Source organism: Myotis brandtii, unplaced genomic scaffold (genome assembly GCF_000412655.1).
Source record: "Myotis brandtii unplaced genomic scaffold, ASM41265v1 scaffold118, whole genome shotgun sequence".
Lineage (NCBI taxonomy): Eukaryota > Metazoa > Chordata > Mammalia > Chiroptera > Vespertilionidae > Myotis > Myotis brandtii.
Genome location: NW_005354090.1, coordinates 1,247,899 through 1,264,629, shown reverse-complemented (window position 1 = coordinate 1,264,629; position 16,731 = coordinate 1,247,899). Strand labels below are relative to the sequence as shown.

At 38.4% G+C, this 16,731-nt stretch overlaps 1 protein-coding gene across 6 annotated transcripts in view; it reads left to right on the top strand.

The window, feature by feature from the left end:
- Nucleotides 1-16,731, top strand: part of MAP3K13 (mitogen-activated protein kinase kinase kinase 13) — a 154,306-nt gene that overhangs the window by 106,644 nt on the left and 30,931 nt on the right. For 4 of the 6 annotated variants that reach the window (XM_005858438.2, XM_005858440.2, XM_005858441.2 and 1 more), the window contains 3 exons: nucleotides 2,731-3,290; nucleotides 10,382-10,565; nucleotides 16,067-16,258. In XM_005858438.2, the coding sequence (XP_005858500.1) occupies nucleotides 2,816-3,290; nucleotides 10,382-10,565; nucleotides 16,067-16,258 (851 nt within the window). In that variant the 5' untranslated portion in view covers nucleotides 2,731-2,815. Of the gene's footprint in view, nucleotides 1-1,646; nucleotides 1,693-2,730; nucleotides 3,291-8,462; nucleotides 8,600-10,381; nucleotides 10,566-16,066; nucleotides 16,259-16,731 lie in introns of those variants that run through there. The other 2 variants (XM_005858436.2, XM_014530569.1) reach the window with 2 other exon arrangements.

The window sequence follows — 16,731 nt, the reverse complement described above, 5'->3', positions numbered from 1 at the left end:
ATGGGAGCCAATAGCATAACGGACACCCTGTGCTGTGTAAGATAACCACAAGTCCCAACGGCAAAGGCAGACTGGAAGGAACGGCTGAGGCAGTGGCCAGGTCAAAGAATCTGAAGTCAGCAGTCTTCAAAGAGATCAGGCAGAACAAGGTTGGAGAGACCGAAAGCAAGAGACAGCCAAGGTTGTAGCAGGAGATTAGCAAGAACGCAAAATGAGGGAATCGGTAATGTCAAAACGTAGAGATGAGCACAGAGGGAACAAAGTAGGGAGGATGGGGTGAGGGGAATGGGGGTCCATTCAGCCAACAGCTATTGCTATAACACATAAATCCAGCTTTTCTTTGTCTTTCTCTTTTTCCCCCAACCTTATATTCCCAGGCAGTTGCCCAGCCCTAAAATGTCTCTATGCCCTAAAATTTAAGTTATCAACCCCTTCCATACCCTGGTCTTTTCTTCCTCCCTGCCTTCCTTTCTTCTGTCTGTTCTAAACACATCTTCCTTTCAAAGGTTCATCTCAAGTCCTACCTCTCTCCTTCAGCCCAAGTTCACTACTCCTACCCCCATTATTGTTTTTCTTCTCACAGCTCATTTATCATTGGGTGGGGAACAGTCAGGAGGTGATTCCCTTGATGTAATTATTAACTCCTTGACTAGTTTGCTAGCTCTGAAAGGAAGGAACTGTGTCTTACATCTTACAGAGACTGTTATGGTACAGGAGAGAGTTTGGGGATAAGGAAAATTAACCTGGTATTCAATCCTGCTCTGTAACCTTTAGCACATACCTGTCTCTAGGCCTTAGTGTCCTTCTTTGAAAAACAGGGACAATGATCCCACGTTTTCTCTTCCTTACACAGGGGACAAACATTTAGATCAAGATCAGAGACAACAGTATTTTTTAACCATGGAGCACTCTTAAGAAAGTAAGGGCCATCGTGTTATTAAAAAGGCAAGGGGATTTAGGAATCTGAATTTTGAGTTAGATTTTAATTCCTGCTCTACCTCTTACTCCACATATGACCTTAGAAAAGTTTCTTACTTCTCTGTAAAATGACAAGACACTCTTACCAGGACTATTAGTGCTGGAGATGGCTTATACATCAATTTGTAAGAGCCAGTTGTCCAATATTGAGTAACTTTGCAAGCAGGTTGTTAAAGTGTTATTAGATTAAAATCTGCCATGATGGAAGTATTTATCCCAGGGAAATTACACACCCTACAAATTGGGTTATTGGTTTTTTTCCCCCCCTGGAGAACTGGTTTACCAGCACATGGCTAAATTATGTAAACAGGGCTCTATAAACTATAAAGCTCTTTGTCTTAATCAGCATTAAAAGTAGTAATGGCAACAAGTAATGTTCTGTATCCGCAGAACCTAGCCCATTACAACACAGCTCTTAACACATATTTAATAAGTACACCTTTAACTTAACTTTGGTTCACCCTTGTATTATTTTGATACTTCTGCCCCTGAGCTAAAGGAGCACCCATCTTTACCTCTCTTCAAATCCTTTCCTACAAAGTGTGTTTTTAAAATCAGATAACAAAAATAAAAGCCTGGTTCAGTGCACGACATACACAATAGGCCTTAAAACCTCTATGTCTATAACTGAGCTAATTATCTTCTTTCTAAATCTCCTTTTCTTTTAGTGTTTCATATCTCAGTTAATGACATGCCCATCTATCCATTACCCATGTAAGTTATCTGAAAGTTATTCCTCTCCCTTTTCCTTACCCACCCCTATGTTTAATTAATCACTTGATCTTACTAACTCTGCCTCTTAAATCTACCCCCTCATCTTCATTGCCTGTATCCTGGTTCATAGACAACCATCTCCTCACTGTATCCTCACAGGGCAGAAAAGACAGGGGATACTCTTCAGGGTCTCTTTTATAAGGCCACTAATCCCATTCCTGAGGACTTTGCCCTCATGACCCCACCACCATACATCAACACAATGGGGATTGGGTTTCAACATATGAATTTGGGAGGGACACAAACATTGGGTCTATAGCAACATCCTGTATTAATGCAAAATGCTTGGAATATGTCAAAAAACATGACAATATAACAACCACCACCCCCTCAATCTAACCACCTGGAATTAACTATTGTTAATTCTTTGGATATATCCTTTCAGTCTTTTTTCTTGTATATGTGTTTATGTATCCTTTTAAATACATTTAAAAACAGTTTATGTTGAATATATTTTTCTAATGTGTTTTTATACTAATACTAGAGGCCCAGTGCACAAAATTCGTGCATAGGGGTGGGGGGGTGTCCCTGGCTCCTAACCACTCGCCTGCCTGCCTGCCTGATCTCCCCTAACCGCCTCTGCCTGCCTGCCTGATTGCCCCAACTGCCCTCCCCTGCCGGCCTGATTGCCCCCTAACTGCTTGCTCCCCTGCTGACTTGATGGCCCCTAAGCATCTCTGCCTCAGCCCCCGCCACCGTGGCTTTGTCCGGAAGGAAGTTGGACATCCAGAAGATGTCCGGTCAATCTGGTCTAATTAGCATATTACCCTTTTATTAGTATAAATGTCATGAATTTTCTCATGTGAGTCAATGCTCTTCTTCAGCATGATTTTTAATTGCTGCACAATATTCCATCATGTGGATATGCACCACTGTTTAACTAACCTCATTGTTTCAGTGTTTTTATTATTATAAACAGAAGTGTAGTGCGGATGACTGAAGAAAGGGTGATCTCATGTCCTCCTCCTGTTCCCCCAGGTTTTGGAGCCCTCCCTTACATCAGAACTCTATTCAGATAATCCTCTGAGTGTCATCTCAGGGCCTCGGGCACACTCATGGCACGATGGCCGACCCTCAGGAGCACCTGAGCTGCTCCTCCTCCCCACACTTACCCTTGAGTGAAAACAAAACCTTCAATGGACTGCAAGATGAACTCCCGCCCATGGGGAGCCACCCTTCACCCAAGCTCCTTAAGGACCAGCAGGACAAGGGGGTGGTGCAAACCGAGCTAACGGAGGGCATGCACAGCCCCATCACCACAACAGTGTTGACAAGTGTGAGCGAGGATTCCAGGGACCAGTTTGAGAACAGCGTTCTTCAGCTAAGGGAACAAGATGAATCGGAAATGGCCGTGTCTCAGGGGAACAGCAACACTGTAGATGGAGAGAGCATGAGTGGAACAGAAGACATCAAGATTCAGTTCAGCAGGTCAGGCGGTGGCAGTGGTGGATTTCTTGAAGGACTGTTTGGATGCTTAAGGCCTGTATGGAATATCATTGGGAAGGCGTATTCCACTGATTACAAATTACAGCAGCAAGGTAAGCTATCATATAGACCTGGGAGGTATTTCTTGTGTAAAGACACCATCATCATTAACTGCATAACCTTTGGCCTGTGGGTAAATTAAAGAACTAGTGCCTAGTGAATACCCATATCAGTTTCCCATAGACCTCCTGAATGGAACAGATTCACATTCGGGTGGATTTTTTTGGTCGAAGCCCATCTTTTGTGGTTGTCCAATCCAATGGTGTCCAAAGTAGATTACAGATAAGACAATCATGGTGTTATAAGGAAGAAAATGTTAGAGTTTCTGTTCCTTTCATCTCATTTTAACTTTCTATTTTCACGTGTGTTTTTATATAGTTTTGGTATTTTAATAAAGTGCGGATATCTAATTTATAAATAAATCACATAATATTTGCATATTTAAAATTTTTTATTGAAAGTTTATACAGTCAAAAAGTCTGATGGCCACTGGACTGATCCCAAACCAGATGGAAGCCACATGGTACTGCCCCTGCTGATTGCAAGCCTGCCTGAGGGTGTCATAAAAGGAATTTATTTCTTTCAGTCAAGGTACAGGAAGCCCACAGTTTGAGGAAAGATAAAATATCTAACCATTCTTGAGATGCATCATTATTTCTAGATCCCCCTGCTTTTTAAAAGGTAAAATTTTAACTCCCATCACTGTGTAGCATGTATATTCATGTATTCTAATTCCAGCATGATGGTTCTGAGGTAAAGAGAACACATGGCCCTAGTGTTCTTTATAACTTCACTTATGTTCTTTAAAAGAACATTTTATTTCTGATAGCAAAATATATGTAGAAAATTTGGGACATACAGGTTACCCCCTCACTTCCCCCCCCCCAAAAAAAAGTTAAAATAATCTGTGACCCCAGTATCCTGAGAATAACCACCATTAATGTTTTTGGTATATATTACGTTAGTCCTTTTGTGTGTGTATGTGTGCCTTAAAAGCAAATAGAATCATACTGTTTTTCACTTCATAATGTGAACTTTTTCCATATCATCAAATATACTTTGTCAACATCATTTTTAGTGGCTGCATAATATTAAATCATGTGAACATGCCAATATTTATTTAAGCAACCCTCTATTACTTGGCAATTCGTTTGCTATTTTTGGTGACTGTAAGTCACACTGCAATGAACATTTGTCTATTTCTTAATTTTTGCACATATCTTTGATTACTCCTTAGGATAAATTCCTAGAAGAGGAATGGTTGGGTTCAAAGGGTTTGTTGCTTTTAAGGCCTTTGATACATATCTTTGTAGCCTTGTGTAAAAGATTCAGTTGTTATGAGATCTCTCATTTAAAATTTTAGAAGGGAAAAATATGGACCAGAAATAAGATTCTGTTTTATTTCTTTTATAATGAATATTGGACTCTGTGGCCCTCCCTTAAAAATATATTCTTCTCTTTTATCAGGACTGTTGACAGCTTTTCCACAACAGCCAGTCGACATCAGTCGCCATTAACCACTTTTCTCATGCATTCTGTTTCTCCTATTTGTGAAATACTCTTCCTAAACCACACCAACCTCTCCCTCTATACTTCCTCCCCATAAATATATTGAAATCTACTGGTAGATCTGTCAATTCCAGGTGTACTTTTCAGGGTTTGTCAGCCTCCATTCGAGCTCCATGCAGAAATTCTTTGTAGGTACCTGGATTTTGTCTGTTTGTCTTTGTGTCTGTCTGTGTCTCTCTCTTTTTCATACATATTCCCATACTCTGCACATTCCACCCCCCACCATGATCTTAAGTTTTCAAGGAAATTAAAAAAGCATTCCTTGTCACACAAAAGCTGGGAACTCCTATGTTAAACAGTCTTTTTTTTTTTTTAAATTGGTAATAAAGATAAGCACAAAGAGGAAAATAAAAATGACCTGTCATCCCACAATCTAGAGATAACAACCCTTAAGTTATTATTTTTTTTAAAGTTCCCTCTTTGAATAGACACAAAACCTACAAATATCTGCTTATGCTATAAACTCTATTTGGTTTTTAGGGTCTTAACTTGTCCAGTCTCATAATTATTTTGGTGGTAAGTTGAAGGTCTCAGGACCCAAATGGAGCAGTGAGGTTTAGACATATAAAAGGTATAAAAGACACATTCTGTGTTTGTGAAAAGGAGCCTTTAAATTTTTTTATTGTTCTATAAACTTGTATTTAATTTGTCTTCCAATTGATTATGTGACTTTCAGAAAGGATTATTGCAGGAATAAGTAAGAAACAGGCCTGGTCAGTTTAAGCTCACAAGGACACAGCAGCTGCCTAACTCTTCAGCAGATGATAAGATATCCTGTTGTGGGCTGGTGTTGCCGTGGGCTGTGAGAGATTTGCTGGCCAGAAACTAAGCGTTTCTTCCTTGTCAGCCTGGGATCAGGGAGATTATCTTTAATCCTGGATTACAGTCAACCAAGGGACAGCTCGTGTAACAGATGTGTCCCTGCGGTTGGTACTTATGAGGAAATTTCACTAGATTTTTAAAAAATTTTAATGATGTCCTCATCTGCTGTTTAGTTTGTTGGTAGTAAAGTCCAAGTAAGGTAGCACTATGTGTAATTGAAATCTTTTATTTCCAAATAATTCCCAGTCTCAAAGCAAGTATTGTCATAGGCATGTCTGAGTAAACAAAGGAGAATTTATGCATTAAAGTGGGTGAGCATGTGGCTTTTTCTCAGTCTTAAGAATCCTGGTGGATATTGGAACTAAGATAGTAGTCATAGTGATGAATCAGAGAGAAGAGGAAAGCTGGGAAGAGTACCAGGGACAGATGTAAAAGCAGCAGAAAGTCTGGGGCTAACCCTGGAGGGAGCACAACCAATTTCCATTATTATGAGGATAGCGATCTCGTTCATCAATGATCTAGGCCCCCAATTTTTCACATTCTTATTGCTGTTTGTTTTTTTCCTGCCATTCTTCTGTCCCTTGCCTCCTTACTAGATATTGACAGGGACTTTGGGACAGGACAAGAAGACTAAATCACATCCATCATTTTACTTTTGGTAATCAGTTCTAGTAAAAAGATGGATGCAAAGGTAGTTGAAATACTATTTTATTTTGCACTCTGTGTTCTTGAATACCAATGCTATCTCCTTTATTTTTCTGTATTAATTGACACTTGGCTGAATAACATAGGCATGAGCTATTGTAGGTAAAGGAATACTTTAGTCCTTATTATAATATCCTCAACTTTTGGTATTTGAGTGCCAATTTATTTATTTCTCATTTTATAAAAATACTTAATAATACACCCTGGCCGGGTGGCTCAGTTGGCTGAGTGTCATCCCATACACCAAAACAGTTGCACCATTCAATTCCTGGTCAGGACACATACCTAGTTGTGAGTTTGATCTTCACTTGGGGCACATATGGGAGGCAACTGATAGATGTTTCTCACATCGATGTTTCTCTCTCTCTCTCTCTCTCTCTCTCTCCCTCTCTCTCTCTCCATCCTTCTCTCTCCCCCCCCCTCCTCTGTCTCTAAAATCAATAAAAACATCCTTGTGTGAGGATTTTTTTTAAAAGAAAAGAAAAAATAATTAATAATAGGCATTATTTCTTTAAAATATAATAAATTACAATGTAAGCATTATAAAATGATATAAAAAGAAAGAGTTACTTAAGATATTGTTTTAGAATTCCTAAATAACAATATGGAAAAAATTTAATTTAAACCAGTCCTCCCATCATACACCTAAATAAACTCCAGATGGATGTAAAGGTTAAAGTTTTTAAAAATCAACTATAGATCAACTCTTAGAGGATAGAATAGCCAGTAGAAGACATTACAAGGAAAATTTCAGGCAACCACAAAAATATGTTGTTCAAAAAATAATAAAATTAAAAGGAAAAGGCTTTTGTAAAAAAATATATACATATATTCTCTTCATGTTTTCAAAGAAATAGAGAGGAAGTTCTTTCAAATTTATGAGAACTACAAGACCCTACTAGATAAATAGACAAAGGATAAATTTGATAATTCCTACAAAATAGATGTGCATAGTAAGCAAATGTAAATGAAATATTCCACATTGCTGACAATTAAAGTAGTACAAACATAAAATAGTATTTTATACCTAATTAAGTTAGCACCAAAAAATAATTGGCAATATTCGTGGCTGGCAAAGTTGTTATAAAAGGAACATACATTGCTGCTGTCAGCAAAAATGAGCTAAATCCTTTTGGGTAGCAATTTGGAATGTATACCAAGAGCCAAGAAACTGTGCTCTTTAATCTAAGAATTGAGTTTGAGGAAGTAAATATGAAGAAAGAAAAAAGTGTTTTAATTTCAAATTTAAATTAGCAAACAAAAAGATGGAAATATTTAAGTACCAAAAAAAAAAAAAAAAGATGAGGATACAGTAAACAACTAGTAAAGCTTAAAATAAAAATTATATAAGTACATGGGGAATACATAATACATGAAAAAAAATTATACATATATACAACTTTTACATAGCTGTATACATGTGAACAAAGACTAAAAGAGAAGATGAAAACTGAGTATGGGGTGGGATATCAGATAAAATAGGGGTTTTTCTGGTATTTTCTAATGTTTCTAGTATTTAATAGTAAATAAAGATTGAGTAGATAGGAAAAAAAAACACCCAAAGATTGTCCAATTTTAATAGCTATTGTATTAAAAATTAGGGTAACTTGGGCTTTTATAAAGTTATTCAGAGAAATATTATCCAATTATGCTCTTGCCCCATATCTTGTAATCATACCTTATTCCATCCTCAGGATGGTCACAATGACACTGTGTTTAGTTCTTCACTGACCCTGATAGTAAAACTGTCTTAGAGTATGCATCAATATCTGCGCCTGTGTGTGCTGCACGAATAAGCCCATGGGGACGAAAGTGAGACTGCTCGAGCCACTTAATACTTACCAGTCATTAGAAGCCATAAAGATATTGAAAGCAGTCAAGTCTATAACTTACTGCTTTCTCCCTAATCGCATTTGATATTATTTGTTCCTTAGGTGATTTCTTATTTGTGAGTTATTTGTATTTTAGAGATTTGCTTTGATAGAGCATATAGTCCCTTTCCATAGCATAGAAACCTTTAATACTGCTGATATCAGCAGAATGGGACGGATACCCATGATATAAACCACCCTCACTGTAATATTTTCTGCTCTACGTAGTTACATTTTGAAGGTCATGTTTTAACCATTGTGATGAGAAGCCACATTTTATTAAGAGCCTACAGAATTTCTTTTCTCCTAAAGTGGAGAAAATTAGAGACGAGGGAAATGTAGTTCCTTTCTGGATACTGATGAACTCTTTCTGCTCTTGCTTCACATGGCAAATGGTAAGTTGATTTGCTTTCAAGACCAGAATATCTTCAAAGCCACCTCAACACTACCTTGTTCAGTGTTCTCTAAATAGCAGCCTTTTAGTGATCAGTGATCCAACAAGAATTTCTCATAACCTTTAACGTTGTCATCATCCTCCCCTCACTCCTAGGGCTCCTGGCTCTTTGATGTTCATTTCTTACCAGTGCAGTGATGACGCACTGGCAAAAGGGGGATGAGGAGAAGGATCAATGGATTACATTCTTCCTTTTAAGTTTCACAAGATTAAAGCACATATTGATAGGGTTTTTGAAGTGCTTTATCTCAAATAGCATTTAATTCATTATAAAAGTAATATACACTTACAGTTAAACATGTTTAATGCAGAAAAGGATAAAGAACCATATGAATCACTAATAATACCACCACTTAGAAATAACCCCTGGTACAATTTTTGGTACCAAAAATAAAAATAAAACTCTAAAAAAGAGAGAAACATGAAAATATGAGAACTACAAGAATAAATATCTATATGAGGAAATACTAGAGGCCCGGTGCACGGATTTGTGCACTGGTGGGGTCCCTCAGCATAGCCTGCAAGGATCTGGCAGAAACTGGCAGTCCAACACCACCTGCTGCTCCTGCCTGCTGCTCCCGCTCATCCCAGCCCTGCTGCACCTGCTGTGGGCTCGCACCCAGTCAGTTCTGATCGGGAGAGGCTCACGCTGCTGCAGCAGCGCTAACCAACCGTGGGCCCTGCCTCTGGTGCCTATTGGTCAGCTGAGTGGCGCTCCTGCTGTGGGAGTGCACTGACCACCAGGGGGCAGCTCCTGCATTGAACGGCTGCCCCCTGGTGGTCAGTGCACACCATAGTGACCGGTCAACTGGTCATTTGGTTGTTTGGTCGCTTAGGCTTTTATACAGAGAGATATCATGACTAATGACACTCTTAGTTACTGCATGAGAGGCAATATGGTATAGTAGAGAAGCACTGTCCCTGGAATTAGCCAATTCTAGAGTTCTAGGCCCAGTTCTGCCACTTACCATCCCTACCCCTAAAGAGTTTTCTCATCTTTAAATAACCATAATAAGGCTGAACTTGTAGGATTGTTGTAAGGATTAAACACATGAGACATGTAAAACAGTATGCTAGTGTCTGGCATATAGTAACTACTAAATAAAAGGTAAATACTAATACAGGTATTATGCATAATTAGATTCTTAGGTGAGATTCATTGAAAATTCATTCAGCAAGGATTAATTGAGCACCTGACTAGAAATTCGAAGAGGAATAAAACAACACTTATAATGGGTGATGGGGTAGGGATAGTGGTGTAGAGACAGGGGAATCGACTGAACATGCAAGCTTGAAGCGCAGAGAAGGCAGTGTCAGTATGCAGGGTGTGCCCAAAAATTGTATACACACTTTAACAGCTGATAGCTCAATTTTGAAAATGAAATGTATTTTAATAAACACTGCCTTTATAATTATTCAAAGTGTGTGTATACATTTTTTGGGACACCCTGTATGTTTTGTTTGGAGGAGAGTATACTGGAGATCTCTGATCTGCTTGATTTCACTGGTTAAAAATTGATACAGACTAACTCATGGGAATATCTAATCTATAGTCTCAAGGCACATAGAAAGGTTCTAACTTTTGGTGAGTTACCAGGTGGGAGACAAAGTGTAGAGTCATTTTGGGGCATGGTAAAGTTGATACCTTTGGAGTGGCCTTGTAGAATAGTCCCTAAGCAAATTCCAAGATCTTTTTAAGCTTGTTCCTCGTTTGTGTGCCTAGATACTTGGGAAGTGCCATTTGAGGAGATCTCAGAGCTGCAGTGGCTGGGTAGCGGAGCCCAAGGAGCTGTTTTTCTGGGCAAGTTCCGAGCAGAGGAGGTGGCCATCAAGAAAGTGAGAGAACAGAATGAGACGGATATCAAGCATTTGAGGAAGTTGAAGCATCCTAACATCATCGCTTTCAAGTAGGTCAAGGCTTTTTCTTTTTTTTTAAGAAATAAATTTTCTTTCCCCCAATATATACATATAAATTCCTGCTTTGAAAGACATGTTAAGACCATGCTATAGACCAGTGATGGAGAACCTTTTGAGCTCAGCGTGTCAGCATTTTGAAAAACCCTAACTTAACTCTGGTGCCGTGTCACATATAAAAAATTTTTGATATTTGCAACCATAGTAAAACAAAGACTTATATTTTTGATATTTATTTTATATATTTAAATGCCATTTAACAAAGAAAAATCAACCAAAAATATGAGTTCACGTGTCACCTCTGACACGCATGTCATAGGTTTGCCATCACTGCTATAGACTGAGCACTGTGCTAGGTGCTTTGGTAGGATATCAAATAACTATTAAATTAGAGTCATGTCTTTAAGGAGTTTATAATATAGAAGTTCTTTTTGCCAGAGGATGCCCTCCTTGGACGGGATGCAGATGGGGCAGAGAGAGAGAAAGTGGATTCTTGCCAAGCAGTCAGATCTGCTCATCAACCTCATTTATCGATAGGATGACAGATAACCTGGACATCCTAAAATTCAGTTAAGAAAACAAAGCTAACATCTAAGTAACCAGAGAACAATTAGTCCCTGTGTAATAGATATGCTTTTTATTAGTTTCTATTAGCATCTCTTATTAAATATTAACTTGTAATAACAGATACCTTCAGAGTATTTCTCCCCGCCTCATTGCTTGCTAGGTGGCTTTTTAAGGAATGCCAAATACTCAGCTTTCTAAATGTAATGATACAGAGTTATTGGTGATAGCAAGTATGTACTATTTTCATTTGACAAAGTAGTTGTTTTCCAGATCTTTATAGTTTAGACCATTATTTTCAGAATATTGGCAGAGATCCCTAGCAAAAGGGGGAGACCCAAAGGCAAATTTGTGGAAATCACCAACTTTAGCAGTGCTGAGTTCTAAATATGTGCAATTTCTTCTGCCTTGAGTTCCATCTCTTACCAGCCTTCAAAGTTTGCCTTAGGTTTGAACAAATGAATGGTGAGTGGCTTTAGAGTAGGCAAGGTGAAGAATAGGAAAGGTAGCTTTTAGGTGAGCTGAAAGTATAGAAAGTAGAATTCTTTATATGTATATATGAAAATTATACGACCAATGAGACTACAGTTAAAAGTGGAATAACTTACAAATCCCCCTTCCCTAAACTAGAAGGAACTCCTCCCAGCCTCCAAGAAGGAGCCTCTCTTGACAAAATTCTCATTATAAAGCTAAACATGTGATGTGGTAATTTTTTGTTGGACCCACATCCCCAAAGTAAGAAATAGAAATCTTAGGTATAGGTTTTATACAATGAGTTTAAACTAGTATTAAGGCTGTTTTGATTCAAGACCCCTTATGGAAACAGAAATGGGTGTAAAAAGAAGAGAAGCATTGCCCTGGCCAACATTGCTCAGTGGTTAGAGCATTGGCCTGCACACCAAAGGGTCACAGGTTCGATTCCCAGTCAAGGGCATGTACCTGGGTTGGGGTTCAATCCCCAGCCCAGTCAGGACAAGTGTGGGTTGGGGCACATGCAGGTGGCAACCAATCCATGTGTCTTGTCTCTCCCACATCGATGTTTCTCTCTCCCCCTTCTCTCTCCTAGTTGCATGTGAGACTAAAACAAAATGTTCTAGAAACCAATTCTAATCTTCCCAAAGATGATCATTTCAAAAGACAATAAGAGGATTTTATTTTTTTAATCCTCACCCGAGGATATTTTTTTCATTGATCTTCAGAGAGAGAATGGAAGGGGCGAGAAGGGAGGGAAGGATGCAGAGAGAGAGAGAGAGAGAGAGAGAGAGAGAGAGAGAGAGAGAGAAACATTAAGAGAAAGAGAGAGAGAGAGAGAGAGAGAGAGAGAGACAGAGAGAAACATCAATGTGAGAGAGACACATTGACTGGTTGCCTCTGCACGAGCCCAGGGCCGGGGATAGAACCTGCAATTGAGGTTCATGCCCCTCACTGGGAAATGAACCCTCAACCCTTCGGTCTGCAGACCGATGCTCTAACCACTGAGAACACTGGCCAGGGCAAGAGAATTATTTTTAAGCAGGCTACCAGAAACTCACTTCTTTCTTTCATTTTACTTCACTGAGAGGATCTTCACTCCCACTATGCTACATCATTCTAAATGGAAGGTAGAAGGGGAGGCCAGGGGAAGATCAACGGGGGAAAAAAAGGAGACATATGTACTACTATTTGTAATACTTTAAACAATAAAATAAAATTTTAAAAAAAATAAATAAATAAATGGAAGGTAGAGCTTCCATTTAACTAAACCTTGAAGCTTAGGTTTGAGACAGAGATCAGCAAGCCTTTTGGCCTCCTGAAATGAAATAGGCTGTATCTTCCAGGTAAGAGGGCTTTCCACGTAGCATGTGTGTCCTAAGAGGATGGGTATGAGAAGCTTTATTCCTTTTTCTTCTCAGTCTTTCCTCCCACCTCACTCTCTGACCCGCCCACCTGCATATGCACTTTTCAGCATTTTGGACAAATATTGCCATGCTGGTCCCCAACTCTTTAGGCTGAAGATGCCTGAATAGTCTTTACCTCTACATGGAAACAATAGTGAGACTGTGTCCCTGGCCCATTACACCATGCTCTTGAGGCATTGTGCAGTGTTATGTTTGCAGCTATCTGTGCCATGTGTTGCTTGGCCAATGAATCATTCAGGACCATCTGGAAGACATGAAGGCAATATTAGATTTTAGTACGTCTCTCTGGATACTGATTTCTGTGCTTACAGCTTCTTTTGAAATAAGAACCATGTACAGAAGGGAAAGAGCAAGGAAAGAATACTGTATTGTTTTTCCTTCCAATTTCTTAAAGCGGTCTTTTAAGAAAACCCAGTCTGACTGTTCCTAATGGAATTGAGTGCCAATGGGGAAGAAAAGGTAGCAATTAGAAGTGATTATAGAGCTGTTATTTATAGCTAGTAAGGGCCTTGTCATAGTATAGGGCTGATGGAATGATTGCTTCTCATTCGTCAGTCGGGAAAGATGAAAAACGCATACATATCACCGTTAGGCCCTTTCTGTCTACATTTGTGACAAGTTAAAACATAGTTGAACAGGATACTGAATAGCTTCAAACAAATATGTATTTTGATATCCTCAAGCATATTACATTATTCCTGCCTTACTTATTATTTCTCTGTGATGAAAATTAAAGTCTGTTTGTAGGTGCCGTACATTCCTGCTCCACTGAGGTTTCCTACAAGTCAAGTAACAAAAACTTGAAAAAAATGTTTCCACTGAAAATCAAGATGAAAATTTTGGGTAGCTTAGAAAATGCTGGGGAGTAATAGAAATAGCTTTGTGGCATTTGACAGGCACAGCAAAGCAGGGAAAATGAAGACTACTTCTTTAATTTCTTTATAACCTGTTATTGTTGTAAGACTTTCACATGATTACAAGCCATCATGGCCTCTATTTTTACTATATATTTTTATTGATTTCAGAGAGGAAGGAAGAGGGAGCGAGATAGAAACATCAATGATGAGATAAAAGCATTGATTGGCTGCTTCTTGCACACCCCACAATGGGAATCAAGCCCTTAATCCAGGCATGTGCCCTGACCTGGAATTGACTGTGACCTCCTGGTTCATAGGTTGACACTCAATCACTGAGCCATGCCAGTCGGACCCATCATGGCCTCTAGTGTCCTTCATCACTTATAGCAGCCTAAGAAATAGGACATGAATTGAGAGCTGGCTAAGGATTTTAGCTGGGTGCCTTGTAGGTAGACTGCTCTCAATAACTACTCTGGAAAGTTTTAAAGGAAGGCATACATACATACATAATTCTTAAGGATGGAACACAGAGAATTGCAGGCGGTGATTTTTTTTTCCTCTTTTCTCATCCTCAGAACCAAACTGTGAATTAGAATTAATCTGATTATTCCCACTTCTATAAGTTAACAATATTAATATAAGAATCCCCAATATTCTTGTCCATCCTGCAGTTAAGGAGGATAACAGAGGCAGTGTGGTGTACGAGTGGAAAGAGCATGGCATTGAAGTTAAACAGGCAGATTTGAATCCCACTGTCACTCGTTAGTTGTCTGATCTAAGACAAGTCACTGTCCCTCTCTGAACATTACCTATAAAAAATGGAAAAGGTAATATCTACCTTACAGTGGTTTGGAGCAGACTAAATAAAACAATTAAATAAACATGTAAACACACCTGACAAATAGAAGATGTTCTTTCATGTTAGTGCCCTTCCTCCTACCCCAGGCCTCTGCATGTGTTTGTGTGAAGGTTTGATCATCAAAGAAAGTTAAGGTAAAGTGAAGAACTATCTCTCAAGACCTTGCTGTGAATGTCTAGGCCTTGTGGTAGACAGATGAGAACTTGAAAACCTTTTCCTTCAGTGAGCCTGTAATCTATATCAGATCGTATCTGAAAACTAATGGCTGCTATGTAGCATTGGAATTGAGAGAAGAGAAAGATCTTTGGGCTGGAATGATCAGGAAAGGCTTCATAAGAGATGTAAGAATTGATGGAAATACAGGCTGCATGGATATATAACACATTGTGTAGTGCTATTTTTATTCTAAACAGAAATGTTTTTCAAAGACTAATATTGAAATTTTTAAAAGTTTTTTTTAACTTCTTTTTAAATTTATTTAAATCATTCTTTATATTTTAATTACCGTTGACATACAATATTATATTAGTTTCAGGTATACACATCACTAGAGACATATAAAATAGAAAATTGAGCCCAGCTGTGTTGCTCAGTGGTTGAGTGTCGACCCATGAACCAGGAGATCACAGTTCAATTCCCAGGCAGGGTACATGCCCAGGTTTCTGGCTTGATCCCCAGTAGGGGGTGTGCAGGAGGCAGCCAACCAATGATTCTCTCTCATCGATGTTTCTATCCTTTCTCCCTCTCCCTTAGTCTCTCTGAAATCAATAAAAACATATTTTTTAAAAGAAAATTGATTCTTTTTTTCTGATCCTCAATCTAGCTAGTCTTAGATTTGAGTAACTTAAAATTCAACAAAATAATAGCAAAAATAGCAATATTTTATTCGAATTATATTTCTGCACACTATGTATAAAACCCTCTATGTAATTCTAAAAGGAAGCTATTTAAATTATTCTTAATCAGAACAATACAATATCTAGCCCACACAAAGCCTCAGGAAAGGGTGCTCTTTGACCCAGAATGGAATGTCCCCACAGAAAAAGCACCAGATATAGCATAGCATGTAGATACCCAGAGTGAACAAAACAAAACTAAAATTGTCGCTATGCATAGTAGAGAAAATCTGTAGACTAAAGGATTTTAATGCTAATTTAAGAATCAGGAATGATTATCTATATGCATGTAAAAAATAATTTGGATAGAGAATTGGCCTTAGTGATTAAATTTATGAAATGCTCCTAAGATATAAATAAGTATGCATGTATGTTTGTTTCTATGTGTGTATTATATCCATGCTTGTGTTTTCTTGAAAGGGGTGTTTGTACTCAGGCCCCATGTTATTGTATCATCATGGAATACTGTGCCCATGGACAACTCTACGAGGTTTTGCGAGCGGGCAGGAAGATCACGCCTCGATTGCTAGTAGACTGGTCCACAGGAATCGCAAGTGGAATGAATTATTTGCACCTTCACAAAATTATTCATCGTGATCTCAAATCACCTAAGTGAGTACTGGAGCTAATTTTTCAGCCATTTTGTTTTATTGCTTTGAAATAAGGAATTCCATCAACCTTAGTTGAAGTTTTCAGACTTGACACTTTTGGTTCAGCTTACGTCAGCACAGTGGGCAATGCTATTTGTGTATCTTTTGGATTATTATTGACCTACTGACCTATGTAGATGGCAGATATGTTCAGGCACCTGACACTAGTTTTCCCTTTTTGTTGCATTATAATTGTATAATTATGAAACAATTCATTATCTGAATAATTCATCATTTTGAATAATTAATGCCAAACTTCCTCACTTGGAGGCTTGACTTGCTGTTTTCCTGTGTGTTTCCAGAAAAACACTTTTTAAAAGTGAGTTTCAGAAATGCACTTAATATAGTCAGGTGAAAGTGAATGAATAAGAAACAGAGGCAAAGAGTAAATAAAAATGTTAGAACTAAAGCTTGTTCACAAAATGTATACCATAG